We start from the raw sequence: 25529 nt of genomic DNA on the forward strand, positions 1-25529 counted from the left end.
CATCGTCGCTCGTGGATGACATCACGCGTCCTCCTCGGGCAGCTGCAGTAGCAATAACAACAACAACAGCTGCAGCAGGGAAGAGGGGTGGGAGGGGTTGCCCAGAGCGACGGACCCGGCATCGGGCATCGTTTGACCGCCTTAGCGGTCCTGCAGGCGTGTCTTCCTCATGTCACACATTACACCATCAGCAACCCTCCCTCTTCCTTCTGCGATAGGACGAAGCAAACATGCAGATCTGGGCGGTCGTCCCCCTTGAACCTACAGTACCCCTCTCACGCGGCCACGCGGCCTACCCCTCTCTTGAATGTCTCGCTGTCACCGCCTAGCCCCGCCAACCGCTGTACCCCGCGACCTATCAGGCTATCCAGCCCTTCGTGGCGGGTCGTTCACTCTCTTTAGGCTCTGGATGTCTCAATCACTCGCCCCTGAAACCTAAAAAAGAAGCTCCGCATTGGATCACCTGAGGTTGTGCAACCTTGGGTTTAGGACACCTGCTCGCCTGAGCAACCCATCTTGGCGCCGGCTGCCGCGACTCGGAGTCGTGCCGGTAAACAAAGCTGTCGTCGAAAAGCAACCTACCTCTCCACGGTTGGGTTTCCGACTTGCCTTGAGCTAGCCTCGGCATGGAAAGAGAGAGAGAAGGAGAGGGGAAAGGGGGCCGCCGACGACCTAACAGGCTGCATGCATGCATGCATGCATTCATCCCACCTCACCTCCGTGCCGGTGTAGGGGAGGGTTCCAGTGTGTCAGGGCATATGATTCCGTACGTGATGCGCCGCCCCGTTGCCGATGGCCCTTTCACCGCACGACGCGTGGAACGTGTCTGACAACACTCCCTGTCATGATATGCAAGCGACACGCCGACCGGAGCATCGCGGACGCCAGCCGCGGATACGCGCCCGGGGGAGAAGCGTGTGCTCCCCGTGGAACCTTTGCGGCCTGCGGAGGGTTCACGTATCCTACCTATCAAGCGCCTTCTAATAGAGATCTGCATGCGGCAAGGCGATAGGGTGCGGCTGGTTGCGCTTCCGCCTTGATCTCTGTGCTTCGTTACCGGGAGGCTGGCGAGGCTGGGAATCATTAAGGAAAGGAGAACGGTTCGCCTACACCGTCGACAGACAAATGTGCCGAGGAGGAAAAGAAAAAAACAAAAACAAAGATGCAGACAACTTCGTGAGCTTCCTCGGCCTTCTACGTCACGACAAACCTTTAGTAGGCTGTGTGCCCTTTCAGCTAGGTGCCTTCAACTATTACGCACCCGAGTCACAAACCCGATGGTTCGGTGTTGAATCGCGCCGTTATCATCCAAGTGCTAAATATGGACGGTTATCGCTCATGTCATCAGGTACCGAGGCCAAAAACCTCCAGCATGGAAACTAAAATCAATAATCACTATGCGTATCTTGTCTCCGAGGTTAGAGGCAAAATATCTCCATGATATCCAGACGGCCTGACACTCCAAGCCTCTTCCCCTATTCCCTGGATATTCTCCAAGCCGCCAACCGCATAACAAACCCTTTTTCTTCTTTCCCCGCTTCCATGTGACGCGTCATATACTCAGTCTCGATATCGTCCCTTGTCCAAATTCCAAGGGGGACCAACACGCAACGTCTCTGTAATCTTTCCGAATCCTGACCACTCCCACGGTCAACCCCCTTCCATGACGAAGTACACTCTTCCCCCCCCCCCCCCCCCAGAAAAAGACCAGGTCCATCCAACGACGTTAGATGTAAAACATGGTATCCTTGAGCCGCTCGTGGATGCGGACGTCGTCGTTGTTCGCGGCCAGCGACGACGTGGCCGCGCTCCCGGCCACGCTCGGGGCCGCCGAGGGGGTCGGCGTGTCATACACGCCCTTGAGGTAGCACCGCGCCCGCTCGCAGACCACGTCGGCGTAGTAGGCCGGCGTGCAGACGCTGACGGCCTTGGTGGCGCGCCCGTAGACGTACGACATGCTCTGCGTCAGCTGCTCCAGCACGTCGGCCACGCTCTGGCAGTCCTTGGGCAGCTTGGCCCCGCGCGCGCCGTACCGGGCCCGCAGGATCTCGTCGAGCACCACCATGTAGTGCGCCGGGCGCGCCGTGCCCTGGATCGCGGCGTGCGCCTGCAGGAAAAAGTCCCACTGCCGCGCCTCCGTCACGCCGCGGTCCACCACGGTGCCGGCCGGCGCGTTGCCGGAGCGGTCGGCATCCTCGGGCCGCGTCACGTAGAAGCGCGTGTGGTGGCGCTTGCCGACGATGACGACGGTCAGGCGCGGGAGGCCCCGCTTGGTGTCGGGCGCCGGGTACACCTCCTCGCAGGCCTTGCGGAGGAGGGGCACCTCGGAGTCGAGCACGGTTGCGTACTGCCCCTCGGACACGCCGTCGCGGTAGATTAGGATGTTCTCGGGAAGGACCCCCTTGTGGTGCTTCTTCCAGAGCGTGAGGCGCGTCTTGAGCATGTCCCCGAGGTCCGACACCATTTCGCTGCGGGCGCGCCGTTGGACGCGCAGGACGGCGGGCCACTGGCCCAGGAGCTTGTCGACGCTGGCCACCATGCCGGCGATGCTCGGAGCGTTGGCCGCCGAGCCGGGCGACGGGTGCGTCACGTCCACGCCGACCACCATGGTCTTGTCCTCGTCGATGAGGGCGCGCCGGGCGGGCTCGAGCAGCTGGTTGTCCCCGCCCATCTTGAGGTTGACCTTCAACGCGACGTTGGCGTAGTACTGGTCGTTCCGCTTGGCGAAGCGCTGGCCGACGCAGCACACGGTGCGCACGCCGTACTTGACGTCGCCGCAGTGCTTGATGAAGCTGTACAGCTCCGTGATCTTGTCGGGGATGATGATCAGCAGCAGGTCCAGGTTCATGGCCGCCATCTTGATCTGCTCCTCCAGGGCCGGGTCGTCAGGCCGGCTCAGGCGGATCATTCTGCCGGGCGCCGGCGCTCCCACGGTCATGCCCGTCTTGATCAGGGCTTCGCGGAACTGCTCCACGGCTTCTGCCAGGCTGGAGCCGTCGCGGAAGGCGTCCCTCCACTGCGGGTTGAAGTTTTGCAGCGAGATCATCAAGTAGGACCAGCGCTTCTCTCCCAGCCGGCCGTTCTTGGTGAACTTGACGTTGATCATGTTCCAGCTGCCGAACCTGACCTGGGCCGCCTTCTGGCCTTGGTAGAAGACCGTGGGCGGGTTGAGGACCCGCCCGGGGACCGTGATGAGCCCGGGCTTGACGTCGACGCCGAACTGCTTCTGCAGTGTCGGGGCCGTGTCAGCGTTCCATTCCGTTCATCGGAGAATAGCAGAAACAAAACGTACCAGGAGGGGATTGGACGTCGTCAACCCAACGAGGGGGAGCCCGTCGCGGACGATGAAGTTCGCGTTCTGACCCGGCTTGCGCACGGCAAAGCCGATCATCGCAGCCGTTTGGAACGGATCAAGCTTGCGGTTGGCCACGACGCCCGGCAGCACCACGCACACCTCGACAGGGAGGTAGCTAGGATTCTGGCGGGTGCCGACGTTGATGACGGGGAGGTCAGGCCGAACTTGGATGCCGTATCCTGCGAGAGCCGAGTCAGCCATGGACGGACCGCCAAAGGCGGGGGGAAAACAAGGACGACGCACGGCTCGAAAAATGATCAGCGACGCTGATGTAGCGTCCGCCGGTCGACGGCGGGAGAGGACCAGCGGCGCTTCCCTTCTTGCCGCCCTTCTTCTTCTTGCCCTGGCCTCCGCCGGCCGGTTCGGCGCCGGGGGCCGGTTTCACCGACGTCGGAGCGCTCTCGTCGAGCCAGAACTCTACCTCCTTGGGCCCAGCACCATACCGAGCTACCCTGGGCGGATGGTCAAGGCCGTGCCCGTCGTTGGGTGTGGCAAGCCCGTAAATGGTTTTCGCCTTGACGATGACCTCGCCGGCGCCGTTTCGGCGCTCGGGCAGGTGGGTCGTGCGGACGCGCACGCGCTTCAAAAAGTCGGCCAGCTTCCATACGCTGCCGCGCCCGTAGGCCTGCATGAGGCCCTCGAGGGGGCCGTCGTTGTAGAAGGCTCCGCAGGTGACGTTGACGTTGACCAGGATGCGGCACGTCGCGGCGCGCACGCTGGTGAAGAAGCCACGCACCGCGGTGAGCCCCCTGCCGAGATCCGCCTTGCCGCCATCGGACACGTGCAGCGGAAAGGACCGCGCCGAGCCGACGGGGCGGATGTCTGCCGATGACTTGGCGTAGTGGTTGAGAAGGATGTTAAAGGCCTGGATAAGCGGCAGCTTGTCGTCGCAGCTGGCCGAGAGGTCGGTGGAATCAAGGTAGCTCGTCAGGTCGCTGGCGTTGAGGGTGTTGGTGAAGAGCACGCGGACCTGGTACGTGCGGCCTCCCGGCCTCGGTTCGTCCTCGCCCTCGTCGCGGTACGGCACAGGAATGGTCCAGTCGTCCTGCGGCAGCCGCTTGCGCGTCACGCATGTGGACTTGAAATCGGTGGCCGCATCGCGGCGATGCGGAGCGAACTCGGGGGTCTCAAGGAGGAGACGAATGATCTGGGTCAGCTTTCTGCCCGTCGCTGCGGGTTGAACCGAGAGGTCATAGCGGTAAAAGGTCAGGTCCGGAGCGGTGGTGATCTGGACGTAGTTGGCCCAGAGGGTCAAGGGTGTGCCGAACTTGCCAAAGGCGGGCCGGTTGGGCATGGCGGCGGTCTTGAGGGTGAGGGCGCCGACGTCGACGCCGGACCCGAGGGTGTTTTCCACCCTTGTGACATTGGGATCGGGAGCAGGGATGCCCGAAGAAGATCTGGGAGAAAGACGGTCAGCGCCCGCGGGAAGCATGGCGAGGTCAAGCAGAAGTCCGTCATGACGAGTGCCGGAACAATACTCACTGGTAGATGTCCGGGCCTTGGTCGCCCCCGTAGCCGCCGCGACCGCCACGACCTCCGCGACCTCCACCTCCTCCGCGACCTCCGCCTCCGCCACGGTAGCCATCACCGCCACGGTAGCCATCACCGCCGCGACCACGTCCTGAAAAGCCGCCCCTATCGCCGCCACCCCTCTCTCCGCCGCCTCGGCCACGGCCTCCGCCCTGTCCGGCCCAAAAGCCTCCGCGGCCGCCACCTCCACCACCCCCGCGCTGTCCAGAGCCTCGTCCTCTGGGTTGGGACATGTCTCAGGGGTAAGAGAGGATTGGGAAGGAAACGTCCTGAAGGAGGAACCGACTTCGTTGTGAGGGGCCTGCCAGCAACCGCTGATCGGATCGGGTCGGATCAAACGCAACGATTGATTTTGGGACCGTACGATATAGTTTTTTGGGACAAGGTGGATGAATGGATGGATGGATGGACAACCTTAGGGGGAAGTGGGACGAGATGACGAAGTGCGTGAGGAGAGGCAAGTTCAACGATGCTGCGGGGTTTTGTAGGTTCTTATAATAATACAGACTTGTAGAAAAGCATCCAACAAGTATATAGGATTACAATTGCAAGATGAAAATGGATTGCCCTCCGGGTCGATGCAACCGTCGGCCAACCCAGCACTATTTAAGCGTCTGGAACCCAATGCCATGTCATGGGCCATCGACCATGGACGCGGCCCAGACTCGGCTGTGCGTGCCCTGGTACGTGATACGTGGAAGGCCTCACTCTTGGCAGTCCGTTATACACCATGAATACGGCATTGTTCTCCATTCCACCACCACCAAGCCTGGTGGGGTGCATACGTGTGATTGTGGTTCCCCACCGTTCCATTGACTTGACATTCATTCATGCTTGAGTTTTGGTGCTACCCCAGGCATTGAACATGTAAGAAAAGAGAATGCCAGAGATGGACCAGTGCGTTCAATAATTATTTCACAGCACCAAGACCTGAGCAAGCTAGTAGGTAGGTAATATTACGCCGTACTTGAATACCCAGCGAATTCAGCTAGTTGTACTATAAGTAACTTTACTGGATAGGGAATCAACACTGTACATGACGCAGGTGGCTCTCTCTGGCAGAAACGCGCAGCCGACCAACCCTCTCAGACCAACCCTCAGTCTGACCCGTCCACGAGGCCTGTCACCCACCGTTGTGCAAACCGGGAATTGGTAGCGGGCGGGTTTTTGTGTTGCGTGTTGGTGGTGTGTTGGTGTGTTTTGTTTGCAGAAAACAACGGGGGCTCGTCTAGGTGGTATAGCAACCATGCAACCCATAGCCATCGAAGCCACCTAGGGGTGGCAAGCTTTGTCCTCCAAGCCGGGGTACACATGATGAAGGATGGTAGCACCTGAATACCTTATTCGCAAATCCTCTCTCCAGAGAAGTAGAATAAAGAATGAACTTCAGGATTGCGCTGATTCCGCAACTCTACATTGTCTAATTTACATCCGAGGTGGATAAAGCATCAATGAGAGAGAACCAGGGCCCCGTTAGGAAACAAGACGCCGGGCGTCTTTCGTCCCATCTTCTCACGAATCCTCAAAGTATGAGAAAGCGCAGCGTTCTTTTCAACCCTGTCATGACCACCTCCCCGAGCCATCCAACAAGACCGAGCCTTGCTGAGCCTTGCTGAGCCTTGCTTAGGTCTGTTTGTTGGGCGCTTGTCCAGTTAGCGGCGGACGTCGTGCATGGGAACGCTGGCCAACCCCAACACCCCTAATTACTGCGTAACCCGCGCATGCAACTGCAACACGCTGCATATACACAATCTCTCCATGAGTCACGCTTCCTTGCCTTCGTTTCATTGTGTGCCCCCATTTCCCAGCCAGCCTGCCTGCCTCCTCTACTGTCTCCTAAACAAACAGGCCACGTTAGCTCTCTGAAGCTGTCCGGGTTGCGTTAATTACAAGCAGCTCGGAGGCATCGAGCAAGCCATGTCCCCTGGATCCTGTCACGCAAGAAACGCCAAGATGAAGAGCTCAGAAATCAAACAGTGGAGGACAAGAAACGTTTTTCTGATATGATTAATCAACCAGAACTACATTCTGGGCCTCACACCACCTGGAGGGTATCGAGCAACTAAATTACATAGCGAAGGTATCTTTCCCTTGGGGCAGGAAATCAAGTGACAATCCCAAAGTAAAAAAGAAAAAAAAAATCATAACCGCCAGAGACCAAGACCCAACGCTTCATAAACAGACCCACACCCACCCACGCCGATCTTCCCAGCCCAAAAGGAAAACAAAACCATAAAAAAAAAAAAAAAAAAAAAAAAAACTCCCAGAGTGCACCGACCTAACCCGCCCGCCCAGCCCCCAAGAGTTCCGACAGTCCGATTCCAATCCCGACCCAGAAAGTCCCAAGTCATGTCATGTCTTCGTAGATTGTGGTCGGCTCATTGATGAATTCATGAAGCGGCATGCCTCGATCACACAAACGCCCTCAACGTCTCCATGTCCATCCCGCCGCGTAACCTCGCGTGGAAGTTGACCAGGCCGTGCTCCGGGCCCGCATCGACCGGCCGCACAACCCACATGGAGCGCAGCTTTCCTTGGCGCCGCGGGCGCGGGGGTTCCGTAGGTTCTGTCGGATCTAAGAGACGACGCTGTTAGAATTTGGCAGGATTCCCTTGCGAGATAGGGCTGGTGGAGTTTTTCAAATCAAAAAGAAAGGCAAAAAAAAAAAAAAAAAAAAAAAAAAGACGTACCTTGATCCCACGTGCCGGGCCCCATAGGCGGCTGGGATGTCGGCGGTAGGCTTTGCCGGGAGGTGGGTTCTTTCGAAGCTGTCGTCGATTTCCGATCGTCTTTGAACATGTCGTAATACGACTGCGGATTTTCCCATGTCCCCGGGATCTGCGGCAGGAAACTCCTGACCTCGGGATAGGGAATCGGAACCAGCATGGGCGCCGCCGGCGCCGCCGCCGTGGGGGTGGGAGCCCAGCTGCTCCACTGGGGCTCGCTCGCCGAGGCGAACGCGGCTCCGCGTCTCCACGGCGGCAGGTCGGCAGGCCCTTCCGGCCCCGCCGACGGCGCCATGCCGCGGTTCGCGTGCCACCCCACCGCGTCCGCCCAGGCGAACTCCTCGGCCTTGTTCCACCGCGCCGCGGCCGTCTCGATGATGCGTCGCTCCATCGTCGTGTCCAGCTTGATCCCCAGCATGGACCCGACAAAGATGAGGTGGTGCGCGAGCATCTGGCAGAGGTGCTCCTTCATGGCCAGCCACAGCGTCGGGCTGCGCTGGAGCTCGGGGCTGAGCAGCGACCCGGCGGCGGCCGGCGGCGCTCCCCACGGCGTCGTCTCCCAGGGCGCGGCCGCGGCATCGAACCGCCGCCGCTCCTGAAGCTTCCGGCTCACCTCGCCGCTCGAGGCGTACCCGACCCCGAACGCCGTGCCGAGCACGAGCAGGAACAGCACCTGGCACTGCTCGCGCCCGCACCGCGCCAGGAACTGCGGCGTCAGCACGCGGTCCAGCCGCCGGAGCAACCGCGACCCGCCAATGTGGCTCGCGGCGTACAGCTCGCGGGTCTGCACCCTCTCGTCCTCCTCCCTGCTGGCACCGCCACCGCCGCCGCCGCCGCAGTTTCTCCGAGTCTCCTGCCTGTCCTTCCACCCGGCGTGCACCAGCGATGCGGCGAGCAGGAAGCGCTCCAAATCCTCCACGAGCCCCTCGGCGGCCGCGGCCCCGGGCTCGTTGTCTTGGAACTGCAGGCCCAGCAGGCTCGAGCAGCACAGCCCGACGATGCTCCCGTTCGGCAGGTGCGAGGTCGGGTCGGTCAGCCAGGTGAGGATGGCGTGGTTGAAGGCTTGCGGGTCGCCCGAGGTGAGGTCGAAGCTGGCCGGGGTGGCGATGCGGGCTAGGAGCCCGGCCATGCGGCGCATGAGATTTTCGATTTGCATGGCGCCGATGCTACCGGTGCTGTTACCGGTGCCGGAGGAAACAATGGCAATGCTCGTATCAAAGATGTTGACGTCTGCGAAGCGCGTGCGCACGCAGCAGCAAAACGAAAGGACCTTGCGCTCGAAGCCGCGGACGGCGGATGGGAGGCAGGGTTGGCAGGGGTTGTCGAGGGAACACTTTCTGGGGGTTGTTAGTTTCCATGCCGTGTTCATGTGCTCCCCCAGCGCAAAGAAATGTGCAGAGGTGCTTGTGCCCACCTGAATCTTAAGGATCCTACACAGCGCAGACAAGCTCCCTGGCGGCGAACCTGGCGGACCTTGTCCTTCTCCTTGAAGGTGACCTTGGCGCGGGGCTGTCGCTTGGGGCGGCCTCTCGTCTTGGCCGTCGCGACGCGAAGGCAGTGGCGAGCAGGAAACGGGGAAAGGGAGTCGAATGGCGTTAGGGATTTGAACCGGCGTCGACTGGGCTGCTCACCATCGTTCCTGGGGATCGGTTGCACCCTCGGAACGGGTGGGTGGCGGAGGGGGAGGGGCCCGGCCGGTATTATACAACCGGCGTCTGGTGTAAGTGGCGCGGCGACCCGGGAATCCGGGTCCATAACTCGATGACAGGCTAGATGGCGGCCGTTCACTAGCCCCCTCCAAGCCATCCAGTCAAATCTCAACGGCGGGACGGGCAGTGCCACCCCAATTGGGCCAGCAGTTCAATCGCGATCACAGCTGTGCTGACTCTTGTCTTGGAAGCGTGGAGCCCGAATCGGCAACGCTAGCGAACGTGGCGACGACCGTCGGGTATGGGGCCAGCTGAAATGCCCGTGTTGCAGGCGGCATCCATGCTGGACTAGGACGGGTCCGAAGTACGAGGGGGGAGGAGGGGGGGGGGGGGGGGGGGTTTGACCTGTCTTTGTATCTCACTGTCCATCTCCGTGGTTGGTCGGGCCCACGAGAGACGGCACGCCGAGGGAAAGGGAGGGTTGGTGACGGTGCGCCGGGATGCGTCCTGCTTGACGGAAATGCGACCGTCATGATACCGACCACCACCCACCACCTTCGCATCCGTCAAACAAACAAACCTCCCATCGGGGATCGGGGGCGACGAGCGCGCGACAAACCACCGAACCTGCCGCAAGCGGGCTAGGGCGTTGACGGGGTGGATTGTGCTGCGCCGACGCTCGGCTTGGCGGGCGCGATGGATGCCGGGTTGAACCCTAACCCTCACCTGATGTTCGGCCTTCCAGATCCCATGGAACCTCCAAGCACGGGCCACGTGCGCAGCCCTGTGGACCTGCATGCGCTTTTCCCCAAGCAGCACGCCGACCAATCAGGGCGAGGGACGCGCTCAAGAGAAGCTGAAAACACACCGGTGGCGACCGGGAAGCGATCTCAACCGCATGGATCCGGAACCTGGGAGAGCTGAAAACCACGCCAGAAGAACGGCACGGCGTCAGGAGACGGCAAACGCACCCTGAACGCCCGGGGGACGCAAGGGGAAGTGTGTAAAAAGGGAAGCAGGAAAGACGAGGATTGCGTCGATGGCATGCCAAGTGAACCAGCCTGAGGCTTGGGCGGGATCTCCACTTCTCATGTCTGGGTTGAGGCTCAAGTCGACGTTTGTTCCTGATGCTGATCTGCGCTTCTCAGCTGTGAGCTCGACGCCCAACATCTCAGCGCCGCGGCCTCTGGCCTATGAAGGGCCTTGCCGATGTTGACGGCCCCCACCCCCCGGCGCCCGCTTCACCAGCTTTCGGCGGCTGTGTAGCCAGCAACGCTGATCAGACAGCGCATAGCTATACATAGGCGAATCATGAATCATAGTTGATGAGATCGCGGCCTTGATCATCAGCAGCGTGCGAAGCGGCCGATTCAAGTCATACCCCCCCCCCCCCCCCCCCAAACACACCAACCAACCACACCAACCACACCCATTGGACTGCAGCCCGTCCAACAGATTCAGACCGGGGGAATGCGAGCACTGGAGCAAAAAAAAAAAAAAAAAAAAAAAAAGAACCAACCAAACATGCACCCAAGACTCAACACCGACGACCGACAGAGCAAAAAGGCGGCCGCCGCCGCAGCTTCAACTTGGAAACGTTGCGTTTCATTACAAGGCATCATCGCCCATGGCCCGCCTCATATCTTCACTAATAAAAAGCATATCCCTGGTATCGTTCCGACATAAACACAATCAGAGAAAATGAAATGCAACCGCTACTCCAGATCACCTCTCTCCAGGGTCCCTCATTCCCTGGCTCCCCCACGCGCACGCACACGGTTCTCCATGATGCAACGCTCGCCCTAGCCCCTTCTCGGGCTAACTAGCACGAGTTCATCGGGCAAGCAATGTTGGTGCCCTTGGTGCCGCCGTCGACGCCGGCCAGGGTAAGGACCGCACCGACGACGCCGCCGAGACCCTCGCCAGCAATGAAGCCTGCAAGAGAAAACCCCATCGTCAGTCATCGATTGCGGAAAGAACACGAAAAGCATGTTTGGTGCAAAGAACTTACCAGCAGCGACGGCGTAGCCGTAGAGATCCCAGGTGCGCATGCTGTACTTCCTCCACAGAGCGGCGATGATGGCGCCGAGCAGGGCCGCGGTGGCGAAGACGGGAGCGGGAATGACCCACGAGAGGGCGATGGCGCCCCAGTTGGGCAGCCACTCGCGGTACTTCTCGCGCTCGCCGACCAGGTAGTAGTGGCGGAAGACGACCTGGGCGACCGAGACGGCGCCCATGACGATGGAGAAGATGCCGCTGGACCACGGGATGCTGACCTGGGGGTTGGTGACGGCCTCGGCGACGGCGGCCCAGGCCGTGACGGAGGGCACCATGAAGGGGCAGCTGCCCTCGGCGTTGACGTCCCAGATGCAAGGGTAGGCCGAGGTGAAGAGCACGAACAGGCCGGGGCCGAGCCAGACCGAGATGAAGCTGCCGAGGGACTGGGCGATCCACTGCTTGATGGGGGAGGTGCCGATGAGGAAGCCGGTGCGGAAGTCGCTGACGAGGGCCGTGGCCTGGTCGGCACCGCCCGAGGCGAGGGCGCCGGCGACGAGGTTGATCTTCTGGGCCTGCTCGATGGTGTAGCTGCCGCCCGAGGTGGCACCGCCGAAGACGAGCTGGGAGGCCTTGGCAGCCGCGGTGAGAGGGGTGGTATCGGTCACACCGCCGATCTGGATGGCGAGGAACGAGAAGATGAAGGCCATGAGGATGGCCAGGATGGTGAGGCCCGGGTTGGTTTCCCACTGGAAGTGGAAGACAATCATGGCGATGACCAGGGTGACGAGAAGGCCGAGGGCCCACATCCACGTCTTGACCTGCTCCTCGGGCGGGAAGGGGTCCTCGATGACGATTTCATCCTTGACCTGCTTCGCGCCCTGCTTGGCAAGGAAGGCGTTCTGCTTGCCGCGGGCGACCAGCTTGTCGTTGATGCCGGCGCACGACTCCCTCCAGACCGTCTTGAGAGCGGACCAGATGACCTTGTACTGGACAAAGAGCTCCGCCATGGACGAGCACACCATGACCATGACGCCGGGCCACAGCAGCCAGTAGCGGGGCGACGGGGTCGTCTTGCCCAGGTTGCGAAGCGAGGCGAACGAGTAGTAGCCGTCCCACTCGGGAGTGTCCTCGTCGAACAGGGCGATGCCGACGCACTCGCCGTAGTGCACGAGCAGAGGGCCGACGATGCCCCAGGCGATGACGGCGCCGGCAAACATGGAGATGGCCGGGTTGAGACCGATGAGGATGCCCGAGCCGATGAAGGCCGGGGTAATCTCAAAGTACCAGCCCCACGACTCGATGTTCATGGCCCAGCTCTTGTAGCCGCTCCAGATGTGGATCCAGGTGAAGATGTGCCAGTCGTAGAGGATGCCGATGGCGTAGTAGGACGTGACGCGGTGCACCAGGGCGGCCATGAAGGACCACATGAGGCACTTGAGCTTCTTCATGGCGTCGATGCTGCCCGCGGCGCCGGCGTGCATCGAGCGGATGGTGAGCGCCACGGCGGTCGGCGTCGGGAACATGAGCTTCAGCTCGCGGGCCACCTGGATGATGAAGAAGCGACGCAGCGGGGTCACGTAGAAGATGCCGATGAAGGAGGCGACCAGGGTGATGGTGAAGATGGCACCCAGGTCGTCCATGGGCGAGCGGCCCTCGCCCATGACGCCGAGGCGGTACATGGCGGGCAGGGCGGCCACGAAGATGCCGCCCGTGCCGCCAGCACCCGTAGCAGCCGCCTGGACGATCGAGTTCTCCTGGGGACCGAAGAAACCGCCGATGATGGGGATCTTGCCGCCCGACTTCTCCAGAAACTTGAGCACGCCGTAGCCAAAGATGGCTCCGAACATGTTGGCGCTGAAGGTGAAACCGGTCTTGAGACCTGCCACGATCGTTAGTCTCGAGGCTTGAGGCTGGAATGCGTCGCCGCCGTGTCTCAGGCGGGCCGGATGCGGGAACGACAAAAAGACTCACCGAGATACAGGTTGGAGGCGCAGACGAGGGAGCCAAGGATGCAGCCGACAACGACGGCACGGACGGTGAGGGGGTTCTCCTCGTGAGGGATGGAAGCATCCATGAGCAGCGGCTTGAAGAGGTCCTCCTCCTCTTCGTCAGCGGCCTCGGACGTCTTGGTGGTCGTCAGGTCGACATTGGACTCCTTCTCCTTGAGGTCGGTGCCCTCAATGGCCGGCTGGCTCTCGGAGAAGGGCCGGACCGCCGCGGCCGGGTCGACCTCGATGCTCTTCTTGTCGCCCATGGTGACGAGGTGGTTGTGCACTTGTCGCGATGGTTGGCTTGCCGGGAAAACGACAGACCGCAAAGCCGCCAACGAGGGATTCGGCTCGAGGGGGCACTCCCAGGCCTGCTGACAGGGCGCGAGGCAGGGGAGGGATCGGCGAGGGCGCGTGAAACGTGCGGGATGCCGGGTGAAGCGCAAACCTCGTGGGACAGACAGAAGAAAGCGCCATGCAAGGGAGGAACAGGACGGTATTTAAAATAAGAGCGGCGCGTCGCAGACGGGCTCGGCCGGGTTGTTTGGTTGGTCGGTCGGCCGGTCAGGTTGGTAGCATCTGATCCCGGGCACCGCGACGGAGAATCCCAAGATGCCCACCACGCTTGACGACGCTAGACTTGGGCATAACCGGAAGCAGCTTTGCCTCCATTTCCCGGACAGCCCACCGAGGATGGGCCCTTATCCGGTTGCCAGTTGCGGCAAGCCTTAACAACACTACCACCCCCCGGGGGGGACCCTCTTCGCTGCCATGTGTTGGGGCCATGCCACAGCGCGATAAGGTCCCCCCCCCCCCCCCCCCCCCCCCCGGGACTTTTCCTGCCCGGGGTTGTATCGATGGGATGAGTGATCCATGTGCCGCGAATGGCAGGAAGACTGGCTTGCTGGCACGCAAAGCACCCGTTGAGGGCCCCTGGTTCGCCCGAAGCCAGGCCGGGGGCAGGTTGAGCAGCCGGGGCGGGCACGCCGAGCTGTGATTCGCTGGGGCCGCCCCCTCGTCCCAGATTAGGCAGGTCGTTAGCGGCCGTTAAACGAGAGACAGATTGAAACCACCCGGCTGCTCAACGGCACGCCATTGCATGGCGAGCTGCCGATCTGGCAAATGAGGGCGGCTGCGTGGGGTTTCTACTTGTAGCTTGATGCTACCACCTACTGTGTACACAGAGCATGCGGCTGCGTGGTGGTCGCTACACCGTACAAGAGACGGCTCCCCAAGTTGATCAACAAGTGTTTAAGACCAGCCGTCGCACGCTTCGTAAATTGTGCTGCATGCGATCCCCGCACATGACGCGAGATGCCAAGTCACACACAGCGTCTTGATGGAACAAGAGAGAAGCACACACATCCTAGCGCGGAGGGATGATGGTCCGGTTTATCGCCGACCATGTTTCGTTTCGTGCTGGCTCACTCGGCTTCTTGTTGAAGCTGCTATCTCGCGCGCCCTTCGCTGCACCAACATGTTCAAGTACTACAGTACATGGTGTGGGAGGGTCGGCCTGCGGCATCCGATTGGCTGAGATGCCGAGGCAACGCCCTCTGTCAAAGAAAGGCAGGCAGCTTCATACCACCAAGCCGGGAACAGCAGGAAGCTTCGGCCGGCGGGTCCTTCCCCCAAACCCGACACCCCGGCATGGCGTGTTGGCTCCGGCTTGAGGTGATGATCGACACGGCCATCGTCGCAGAGCCGGTCTCTTGCTGCGGATCCACCTGCAAACGGCCCAGATTCCAGAACCGGACTGGAACTCTTGCGGCTTCCTTCGCGGCTTCGCGCTTTTCTGGACACGTGAAGGTGTGCAAAAGACAGGTTTCATACCCACTCTATCTACGGCCTATTGTATGAACACAGGATGAGACTTCTGGTCCGGGCTTGCGATGCTCGAGAAACGGCTCGTTCCCGGGTATCTCCGCAGTAGGGAGCGCAGCGGTCGTCCGGGAACGCGGGGTACCGCCGTGCTCCGCTTCTGCCCTGGCCTGGCAACCAGGAACGCGGCGGCTCGATGGTTCTCGAGGTCGCATCGGCCAAAGCATGGGGTGGCGGATGGATCATGACACCACCGTCAAGCACTTTGCACCTCCCGTTTTTGGCGACGAATCCAGGATTCGACGGCCAGGTAGCAAAGACGCCAGCCAGGGCCTTGAAACTGCTCGAGAGGCCATAGGGTCCCCTTGTCCTCCGTGAGACTTCGTAGGCACGGCGTAGGTATAGTAGTATGGCGGAGAAACAAGGCAAAACTCGACCTTCACCGCTCACCACCACCACCACCACCACCATTATCCTCAATAGTACTTGCCAAAAAGCCCAGCTATCGTTGCGGGATCGCGCCTTGCTATTTGTCACGGCAGCGGCCCGGGGATGTAGACACATTGGTCGACAACCGTGGCGTACTGCCTACACATGGACGTCATGGATGCTCGCTCATTTCCGAGAGCCTATCCATGTTCAACATGCTCTACCCCCGAGAAAGCTGACACCAGTCACCCCAGAAGATCTTGACAGTCACACGGCACGTGGCGTCGTGGGGACCTGCCGGGAACCTCCACATGTCTTGACCGACGATGCTTCGGCGTGGACAGGCAGCGTAGCGTCCTGGAGACCGTACCAACGGGACGGCCAGTCTTCAGTTCCATCCAGCGCATCTCCGCCGATGGCTGTCACGAACGTGCTGGGTCGGCGGAAATGATAAGCCTGGGTGATGGATGACCTACATCTGTATCTCCGGGATCCAGAACCATGGCTCTGGGTACACATGATAACCTGGATTTCTGGGCGAACCCATCCCGTTCCCGCAGATTGATTGGGTGCAGATGGTAATACGACTTGTCGGGATCGTGATCCTTTACTGAAAAGCCGCCATTGAGACCCGACATCCCGCTGCCGTCACGGAGGGTCTCCTCTGGTGCTTCCATAAACCCACCGGCACAGTCCCTGTTGTTGGATTATTAACCGCAACCGATGGACGATTGTGAAAAGCACGGAACGTATGCTTTGCTCTGCTCGACGACGAAGCTGCGAACTCATCTGTATCGCTCCCACCCAAGTCTACGCCGCAGGACGCACGCATCGCGGAGGAGGAGGAAGAGGAGGAGGAGGAGGAGGAGAGGGGTCGAACCTCATCCTCACATGCTGTTTTCTGGGCCCCCACGCGCTCGCGTTCCCCCATGAAAGATCGTTTGGAGATTCCAAGGGCGCAAAACCTCCGTCTCAACAGGTTCCCGGACCCGGCTCTGTGGAGATCTCGGTGTTCCCTCCACGCCGGACATGGCATGTAGCTTGTGGATGACATGCCGCCCTGCCAAGAATAGCACGGGTTGACCTCCTGCCCTTCCCGTTCCAGCGCCGCACCGACGATCGGTTCGCAGAATTGCTTGGCTCCACTAGGTCGCTTTTTCCGGCGACTTGCCTGATCAGGAAAGTCATCCTGGTTTCAACGCTAGGTCGGGTTATGCCGAGGCCATGTCGTGCATTGTGATGCTAGGACTGGACGACACTAACATGCCATCTGGAAATCTATCATGCGATTCTATCTTGTTGATCGAGTGCAAGATCATCCAACATATCCTATGCTAACCATTCGGGCCATAGCCGCTGGTCTTGCAGATGCAAGGTAGGAGGTCAACGTTCCCCAGGCGAGATAGGAAAAAAAGATTCTCTGTTGTCTGAGATTGATTCCCTGAGAAGCATTGCAGGAGGTTCAAGGCAAATGATTGCGGCGAGAGCAGAGGGATTGACTGAAGTGTGTATATTGGTTTGCTGTTTACGTATTGTGGTAAAGCCGTTCGTCTCTCATTCCTTGGCTCTTGTACAGACTTGAATTATTGGGTTGAAGGTCTCCATCGGCTCTGTGTTGTCACTACACGAGTAGTTGGTTTGGATTCTCCGAACAACTTGTGTCAATGGACAGTTGAGTCCAGGGACATACTCTTGAAGGTTTATAAGAGATAAAACGAATGAAAAAGAAAAGAAACAAAAAGGCAGAAAAAGAGAAAAGAATCTTTGAATTGCACGTTCTGTCACTCTTTGAATCCATGCTGACTACATCCATCATGTCCTGCGGTTAGACATTCATGTTCAAAGAAACAATTCACTCAAGTGGAATCGAAACTTGTCAACATGTTGTTGAGTCAAGGGATGGGCAACAATGGTCCTTGGCACATTTACAGGAGAGACCTAGTCGAGCTATCCACCCGCTGAGAAATCCATTTTCCATGCCATGATATCAACTCCCAGGAAGCTTCATTATTCTAGCAAGCTTCTCTTCAAACCTCAGCCGCGATATAGAGACTCGTACCCAACGATCAGGGCAGACCTGCCAGTACTGGGCCGCTGTCACTTGTCTAATACGTCAAGTCCATGGCCTACGTGGGCAAATCTCTCGTTCGTGCCCATCCACGATAACGAGCTTTTGGCAGTGCAAGACGCAGTGTACCACTTCGGCAAGGGCGCCTTGAACAAGACAGCATATCTGGGCACTGCCGACTCGAGGACCACGCTCCTGCTTTGCCTTCCCACATAACAGAACATGGGATGAGTGCCTACCTTGAAGTCGGCCCTCCACCCCTTCCAAGATATGCCGTATCCCATGGCGGCTTTGCCACCCCCGGCGATGAGAACCTTGTTGGTTGCAGTCTGATGGTGTCATGAGATACCGGTTAGGGACCAACTATGATCCACTCGCACCCATTCCCCATTCAAGGACCGTGGTTCCTTTCCAATTTCCAAGACCCTAAGGGAACCCGTCTAGGTAAGCATCATTAGGCCTGGGTCAGAACGGGACTGGGATATCGTCGCCAAGGGGACCAAGAAGGACGGATTAACGCAAGGTTGCAACCTGGAACAATGCAACCAAGCCCAAGGGGAGGTAGTTAGCCATAGCGGCCAACAAGGTTCAAACCCGACGAAATCTCGTCTCCAAGGTTCCTCACGGCCCTCTGGCCTCAACAAGTAAAATTTCCCCATTTGGCAAAAATGAGGTCGTGCCCGGGTTCGAACCGGGGTTGTCGGAAGGATGGAGCAGCCATCAAAATCCGAAGTGATAACCACTACACTACACAACCTTTGCGTTACGTTTGCCACACGCCGGACCGGTAAAGAGCTTATTAGGATGCAGAGCCAACCGCAAGCCTGCTTGGAAACGGCTCCGACAAGCTTTGGCTGCTAGGTAACTATCCTTCGGCGTTTGGCTTCCGTTGGTGTGGGACGGCGAGGATTGAAGAATGCGCGCATAGGACATCACTATGCACAGGTCGAGTGACGCCGGGTAATGCCGTGCACCTGTCGAGAAAGCAGACATGGCAAGAGCATCGCTACTAACAGAAGAAGTGCAGTGCAGCAAGCCCATCGGATTCAATGTCGCTCTCAACAGCACCAGAGCGGTTCCTTGGTATCTAGATTGCAGCAAACCAACGCCAATTTATTCCGTGAATGACCCTCCCGTGAGCAATTATGCATTAGTGTTTCCCATGCCCGTTGCACCTCGTCCCAAAAAAAAAGCCCCGTCGTGTCCATGCCCAAACGAACCTCGCCTGCGAGGTGTGGCGCTCCCTCAAACCGCGCTCTCCTCGGGCACGCTGGGCACCACCACGTGAAACTTGGCGTCCAAATCGCTCTCGTCCTCGTCTAAAAACACGAATGCGAGGGAGCTCCAGTCCTTGATCCCCTTCTTCTTCAACGTATCCTCTGGCTGCGCCCTCAGGTTCTTCCACCCGGCGGAGAGATCGTTCGGGTTCTGGGGGAGGGCGTAGGCAACGCGCACCTCTTGGCCCTCGGCAGGGATGGGGGTTGCCTCTTCGGAGTGCAAGGCGGTAGGCAGGCCGGGTAGTGACGGGAGGGCGGGCTCACGTCGTAGCCCCTCGGGATAGCGGTTGCGCAGGATGGAGACGAGCTCCGTGGTGAGCTGCTCAAAGGTCCAGTCGAGTTCGGCAATGACGAAGATGATGTGCACGCCATAGCGGAGGCGGAGGGAGATTTGAAGGTCGTCGAGGGCTTTTGCTTTGGGAGCCTGGCGGGGGGGGTCCTCTCGTTAGAGAGAGGGACGGCGGATGATGGAGGGTCCTGTGGGAGAAGGGAGGGGTCTTACCATGGTGAATGGAACAAATGGCCTTGCCAGTCCAACGGGAGACGGGATGTCGAATTGAGGCTGGAGGCTTATCAACTCGCTCCCAGGTCCTGAATGCTTTTGGGAGCTCTGAAGTGCAAGCCTGGAAGCCTGGAAGCCTGGAAGCGTCGGGACATAGGCTTGGTTCCAGTCACCGCGAAGGGAAGGAGGGTCCAAGCCAAGCCCCACCAGCTGCAGGCAGAGCGGGAGCTTGGGCCATCACCAGGTCCCCCGTCATTTTCGCGGGGCCAAAAAATCGCCAGGGACAGTGGATCGACGGAGAGAGACTCTGGATTCGCTGCCTTGAGCCGCCATCAAGCAGCGCCAGATCAACCAGATCGACCAGACCGATCAGATCGACCGGCCATCAACACAACATGACGTCCACCGACAATAGGGACCCGGCCCAGCTGCTCCGAGAGCTCCGTCGGGCTCCCACGCGCGAGGAGCTCGACGAGTACTGCCAGCACTCGCGCCTCTCGCTGCCCGCGCCGATCCGCATCCCGATCGCCACGACGTTGTCGTACCTGACCGGCTTCATTTTGGGAACGGCCCAGGGCAGCAAGATGGCAGGGCTGCGGTTCCGGGCCGAGCACGCACACAAGCTGCCGACCAGCACCACCGGGTGGTATCTGTACCACAAGAGCAAGAACTACCAGATGGCCTACGGCGGCATCAAGGAGGGGTTCAAGATGGGCTTCAAGGTGTCCTTTTGGACCACGGCCATGTTCGCCCTCGAGCAGATGTTTGACACGTACCGCGGCACCGCCGACATGCTCAACACTATCACCTCGTGTGTCACCGTCGCTGGCGGGTTCAGCCTCTGGAGTAGGATTCCTTTGAGACCCGGCTGCACGGCGTGCTGGAGGAAATGGGCTCGCTGACATTCGAAACTCTTGCTGTCCCACAGACCGGTTCTCGCTCCCCATGACCGCGCGCACCACGAAAGCCGCGCTCGTCGCCGGGCTCGTCTACGGCGGCCTTCAAGACGTGCTGGGAGTCGTGCGCGGCCGACCGATCCGCTACGTCGACTGGATCCGGACGCAGCTGGGCATGCCGCGACAGCCACAGCCGAGAAAGCAGTAATTAATAGGCAACGCATGCGAACCAAGTCACCTGCGCGCATCGATCCACTTGTACCGCCGCCGCCGCCGCCGCCGCCGCCGCCGCCGCCGCAGCAGCAGCAGCAGCAGCGCCGGTCGGTGGCTCTGTGCCGCGCCGAAGCCGGTCCTTGCCCTTGGGCCGTAAGAGGCCAAACCGACGGATCGACGCAGCGGTCAGGAACGACTACCCCACGCCTGCTCTGCTTCAGGACGCCGGAGGGGACGGACCCCGGGTCGCGTGACCAGCCCTGGCTTGTGCGAGGCCCCGTCGGCAAAGAACGCAGCGCCGACATCAACCGACGGGGCCTCCCACCGGTTCCCCACCGGAAACGACGGTGCATGGCAGATTGACTCGAGCAAGACATCTGCACAAGCGGCAGCGAGCTGCGTTATGCAAGTCGGAGAGATGTCTTGGATGGTCGAGCTCGTCAGCCATTGAAGCCGCCCCGAAATCGCGAAACGGCTTGCGCTGTTTGGCTGCTTGGCCCAAGACATGACGGCGCGGTCTCCACTTTGCAGTTCGTTGCGGGGCTCTCCATATGCCGGCGGAGGCCCAAAGCCGAGACAGGCTAGAGATAAGCTGCCCGCAGCGCGGCTACCTGCGGGATTCTGGTAGCTAGCTATCTGGGGCCAACGATAGCTTCGTGACAGCATGGCGACGGGAACCAGGACAAAGGGGCGCCCGGGGCAGGTTTCCGGCTGCATTACGCCAGCCTTCCATGAAAATGCGCTGCCTTGTTTTTGGGAACTGGTCAGGCCCTTCTGTGCGGTTCCACCGCGACGAACTGCGATGCCGGGGAAAGAGGTCCCATGGCCGGGTTGAGTCCAAGCGGGATGCAAAGTATATCTTTGGGCCTCTCACTCCTTTCGCTCCGGCCTGTATGTAGCTTTTGATGTTTGGTTCAGAACTTTCCAACCACTCCCATCCATCCGAGCAGCCTCTGGTGGTTCTTTGTCAGGTCGTGGCCTACGAACTCTCAGCTCTCGCGCGGTCCCCGAAGAACAGCGTCCATCCCATGACCTCGGTTTCCCGGTCCCTCTGCGGGACCTTTCCCGCATGCCGGGCGTCGCACCGACTCGCCCTCCTCGCGTCTTCACCCGCTCTCGTTGCATCAACCCCCAAGACCAACTTCCATCTCCCTCACGCGAAGCTTTCCTCGCGGGCGACAAACCTGGCCACGGCTCGATCTCTGCATTCCTCGTCGAACCACTCATCGCCCTCCACCCCCGTCACATTAGCGAGCGCCGTCAACTTACAACAGCCGCCACCGGAGCAACCACCGCCCACGATGGCGGCGCCATCTCCGCTGGCCGTGTTGCCACTGACCAACGTGCTTCGGTCGTTGATGACGACGACCGTGTCCTCATCACCTCTCCTTCTCCCGCCCTCCCTGGCGGTCATGTCGATCCTTGCCAACACCACCCAGCCGCTCCTCAACCCCGACGAAAACCCCCTCCTCCGCCTGCTCCTCAAGAACACGTTTTACGCCCAATTCTGCGCCGGCGAGAACGCCGCCGAGGTCCGGCAGACGGTTGACTCGCTGAAGCGCATCGGCTTTGGCGGCGTCATCCTGGGTTATGCCCGCGAGGTGGTCCTCACCGAGGCCCAGAGGGCCGACCTCGCGTCGTGCGCCTCGGACGGCGCCGCGGCCGAGGAGTGCATCCAAAACGAGATCCGCCCGTGGGCCGAAGGCACGCTCCAAACCGTCCGCCTCGCCGAGGCTGGCGACTTTGTGGCGCTCAAGTTCACGGGGGCCGGGCGCCAGGCCCTCTACGCCCTGTCCCAGCGCCAGCCGCCGACCCCGGCTCTCGCCTCGGCCATCGACGAGATCTGCCGGCTCGCCGCCTCGCGCGGGGTGCGCCTCCTCCTCGACGCCGAGCAGCAGGCCCTGCAGCCGGGCATCGACGACTGGTCGCTCGACCTCATGCGGCGCCACAACCGCGGGACCCCGGACGGCCGCGCCGTCGTGTACGGCACCTACCAGGCGTACCTCAAGGCCACCCCCGCGACGCTGGCGCGGCACCTGGCGGCCGCGCACGCCCAAGGGTTCGCGTTGGGCGTCAAGCTCGTGCGCGGCGCGTACCTGGGGTCGGACCCGCGGCACCTGATCCACGACACCAAGGCGGACACGGACAGGGCGTACGACGGCGCGGCCGAGGCGCTGCTGCGACGGCGCTGGAACGACGTGCTCGTCCCGCCGGCGGGCGGCGACTCCGCCGGGTTTCCCGCCGTGAGCGTCGTGCTGGCGACGCACAACCGCGAGTCGGTGCTCCGGGCGCAGGACATCCTCTCCGAGATCAAGGCGTCGTCGGCAGGCGACGCCGGAGCCGCGCCCGACGTGGCGTTTGCGCAGCTGCAGGGCATGGCCGACGAGGTCAGCTGCGAGCTGGTGGCGCGCGGCCGCGGCGCCGGCGGGGAGGGCGCTCCCCCGCGCGTGTACAAGTACCTCGTCTGGGGCTCGACGGGCGAGTGCATGAAGTACCTGCTGCGGCGGGCGTACGAGAACCGGGATGCCGTGCAGCGGACGAAGAACGGGAGGGAGGCGATGAGGAAGGAGGTGGTCAGGAGGGTGAAGGGCATGTTGGGGTTGAGCGCGTGACGGGAACGACGGAGTCTCGAAGGGAGGGGGGAGGGGGGGTTCTGGTGAGAAGCGATATCCGGCGTTAGCATGGAGTTTGGGATTGGACGTGGTGACCTTGTTGGACTTGCGTTTTGTCTTACGACTTCATCATGATGACATTCCAGCATGACTTGGCGATGAGAGAAAGGATGATGGCGTTTGGTAGCATGATTTCCTTTTTTTTTTTCGTTTAGCTTACGAGATCATGACAATCCAGCCAGTTTCTGATGGAATCACCGGTTTCCATCATTTACCATGCAAGTGGCGTCCATCCGGTCGCATGCATCATGAGGCATGAAACCGCTGTTTTTCTTTTTCATCTTCAACCTTTTGTCTTGCTGCCATGCTCCCCAGCCAGGCCCTACCTCTATCGCAACGTTGTATCTGATCCAACGAAAACCCAAGAACGCGCTGTTTGGTTGCATTTCCCCTCCGCCCTTCCCAGAGGGACACGGGTTTCCGACTTGCATCTCCAAGAACCCCTCCAACGCCCACGCTCCGCCCGCTGCCTTCCCAGAACCGTGACAATGCCCTCACAACCCCTTCAACGCCATCCCCATGACCGCCAGCTTCTCCTCCTGCCTCCTCTTCTCCTCGCCGTCCTTGCACCCCGCCAGCGCGGGAACGCCGTTGAGACGGTAGTACTTGCGCACCTTGGACCAGTCGGTGAGCGGGGCAAGGTTGGCGTCGGTGAGGTCGGACGGGGTGCCCTGGACGTGGGTGGCGAGGTGGGTCCAGAGGGATTGCTGCTCGTCGTCTGGCTCTTGTGCCGTGCGCGCCGGCGACGACGCCGTTCCCGTCGAGGCGGCGCCTTCGGGGGCGGCCACCACCTTGACGACAATCAGGTCCTTGGTCTTGCCGGGCGCGATGCCCCAGCGCCGGTAGGCGTCGGCGATGTTGTTGTTGACGTTTAGAGACACGACGATCTCGGAGTGGACGTTGGGGGTGCGCAGGGAGCCGGTGACGAGGGCGTTGACGGCGGCGTAGACGGCCGAGAGGAGGTGGAAGCGGGAGATGACGGAGGAGGCGTCGACAAAGGCGTACTCAAAGTCCGGGTTGCGGGCGAGCAGCTGGCTGTGCAGGAAGTCGGCGTTGGCGACGTCTCGGAAAAGGGTGGCGTAGATGCGAATGTTGGCGGGAACGTGTTCGAGTTGGATTCTTTCGAGCGTCATGGTGATTGCTGTGGTTGTTGTACTGTTGACGAGCGAGAGGGAGAGGGGTGGATTGGAGGGGCAAGACGTGGATGAGGTTGTCTTTCTTGTTCACGTTTGGCCAGGCGGGGGTCAATGAATGTCAAGTACCTGATGATGAGAGGGAATGGACAAATATACGCCAAGCTGATATATCAATGACTTTGTTGTCAAGATACGATCTCCCTCGTCTTGCGTCTTTGTCATGAACAGTGCACAGTTTAGGTAGGTAGGTAGTATGTAGATACGTGGGTCAGTCCAACGGTGGATGACTTCATGATTCATCAAAGTTCAAGGTTCAGTTTCCATGGAGGGGCACTGGTGGGGTCGAGGTTCAGCGTCAGCTACACAGTAGTTAGTTAATACTGTGTACTATACCTTGTGCTTCCAACGGGGCTTGAGCCTTGGCGTCGCAGGTCGCCCGACAAAGATGGGCATTTCGACCCATGGACAACCCTAACCCTTGCAGCAACGCTGGGCTAGGTGGGTTTCCATTTTCCATCTGCAGCAGCCGAGCACCACAGTGGGCTGGCTGCATCTGCATTTCCCCAGCGTTCCCAGCTTTGCCAGCTCCCGTTCCTCGTTCGGATCGTTTTACAAAAGTCATCACACCCACTGGTCACATTGTGTTCAGCCCCCCCGCCCCTCCCCCCCCCTCCCCCCCCCCGGCAAGCCCCCTGTCTTCCCGTGTTCCCCGAACCGAGCGAGTCAACAGAACCCGGCTTTCTGGTTTCTGGCCTGGTCTGGGACGGGACGGGACTCCCTGCTCGTTTTTGGTTGGACTCGACGACATACCTCTCACTTTGCCCAGCGCCGTGCATCCCTTGGCCGCAGAAAGGCGGGCCATTTGTCGCCCCCCCCTGAAGCTCTGGGGAAGAGAGGAGCCGCGGCATTCTCCATTCGGCATCATATCAGCAGCTCGCATCCTTCGGCAAACCCCGAGAAAGTGTACCACGGAAGTGTCCCGGTTCGGGTCGGCTCGCTCCCGACGAGGACGAGGACGAGGACGAGGACGAGGTCGAACGTCGGCGACGACAACGACAACGACGACATACCATCCATCGCCCCAGATAGAGAATCCAGCAACCAGCTTCCCGCGACGCGTCGGGGGGTTCGAGCGTCTAGCATCGTGCCGACAATTGAAAACCATTTCATCGCATTGGCCCACCGACCCGTCCATCCATCATCGCGTTGCCGACGATCCGCCAAACGGGCCGTCGCCCGCCGGCGCCCCCGTCCTGTTCGCGTCGGCGC

The 25529-nt window shown here is 60.5% G+C and overlaps 7 protein-coding genes and 1 non-coding gene across 8 annotated transcripts; 2 read left to right on the top strand and 6 right to left on the bottom strand.

The window, feature by feature from the left end:
* Positions 1-1726: 1726 nt before the first annotated feature.
* On the bottom strand, positions 1727-5118 carry VTJ83DRAFT_87 (uncharacterized protein; the record flags this gene model as incomplete). Its single annotated transcript, XM_071014560.1, has 4 exons — positions 1727-3226; positions 3293-3534; positions 3599-4752; positions 4838-5118. 4 exons carry the CDS (start codon positions 5116-5118, stop codon positions 1727-1729), a joined length of 3177 nt encoding a protein of 1058 aa, XP_070869440.1.
* Positions 5119-7296: 2178 nt separating this feature from the next.
* On the bottom strand, positions 7297-9417 carry VTJ83DRAFT_88 (uncharacterized protein; the record flags this gene model as incomplete). Its single annotated transcript, XM_071014571.1, has 3 exons — positions 7297-7460; positions 7576-8948; positions 9026-9417. The coding sequence occupies 3 exons, from the start codon at positions 9415-9417 to the stop codon at positions 7297-7299; spliced, it is 1929 nt and encodes a 642-aa protein (XP_070869441.1).
* Positions 9418-11082: 1665 nt separating this feature from the next.
* Positions 11083-13512, bottom strand: VTJ83DRAFT_89 (uncharacterized protein; the record flags this gene model as incomplete). The annotated part of the gene is made up of 3 exons (XM_071014582.1): positions 11083-11195; positions 11272-13137; positions 13230-13512. 3 exons carry the CDS (start codon positions 13510-13512, stop codon positions 11083-11085), a joined length of 2262 nt encoding a protein of 753 aa, XP_070869442.1.
* A 4723-nt stretch (positions 13513-18235) lies between these two features.
* On the bottom strand, positions 18236-18321 carry VTJ83DRAFT_t25. Its single transcript has one exon. It is a non-coding gene; the product is annotated as a tRNA-Gln (tRNA).
* Positions 18322-18809: 488 nt separating this feature from the next.
* VTJ83DRAFT_90 (uncharacterized protein) lies at positions 18810-19346 on the bottom strand (the record flags this gene model as incomplete). The annotated part of the gene is made up of 2 exons (XM_071014594.1): positions 18810-19265; positions 19344-19346. 2 exons carry the CDS (start codon positions 19344-19346, stop codon positions 18810-18812), a joined length of 459 nt encoding a protein of 152 aa, XP_070869443.1.
* Positions 19347-19738: 392 nt separating this feature from the next.
* On the top strand, positions 19739-20447 carry VTJ83DRAFT_91 (uncharacterized protein; the record flags this gene model as incomplete). The annotated part of the gene is made up of 2 exons (XM_071014605.1): positions 19739-20189; positions 20272-20447. 2 exons carry the CDS (start codon positions 19739-19741, stop codon positions 20445-20447), a joined length of 627 nt encoding a protein of 208 aa, XP_070869444.1.
* A 910-nt stretch (positions 20448-21357) lies between these two features.
* Positions 21358-23064, top strand: VTJ83DRAFT_92 (uncharacterized protein; the record flags this gene model as incomplete). Its single annotated transcript, XM_071014616.1, has 1 exon — positions 21358-23064. One exon carries the CDS (start codon positions 21358-21360, stop codon positions 23062-23064), a length of 1707 nt encoding a protein of 568 aa, XP_070869445.1.
* A 554-nt stretch (positions 23065-23618) lies between these two features.
* VTJ83DRAFT_93 (uncharacterized protein) lies at positions 23619-24257 on the bottom strand (the record flags this gene model as incomplete). Its single annotated transcript, XM_071014627.1, has 1 exon — positions 23619-24257. The coding sequence occupies one exon, from the start codon at positions 24255-24257 to the stop codon at positions 23619-23621; it is 639 nt and encodes a 212-aa protein (XP_070869446.1).
* Positions 24258-25529: the final 1272 nt, after the last annotated feature.

Source organism: Remersonia thermophila, chromosome 1, assembly GCF_042764415.1.
Source record: "Remersonia thermophila strain ATCC 22073 chromosome 1, whole genome shotgun sequence".
Taxonomy (NCBI): domain Eukaryota; kingdom Fungi; phylum Ascomycota; class Sordariomycetes; order Sordariales; family Chaetomiaceae; genus Remersonia; species Remersonia thermophila.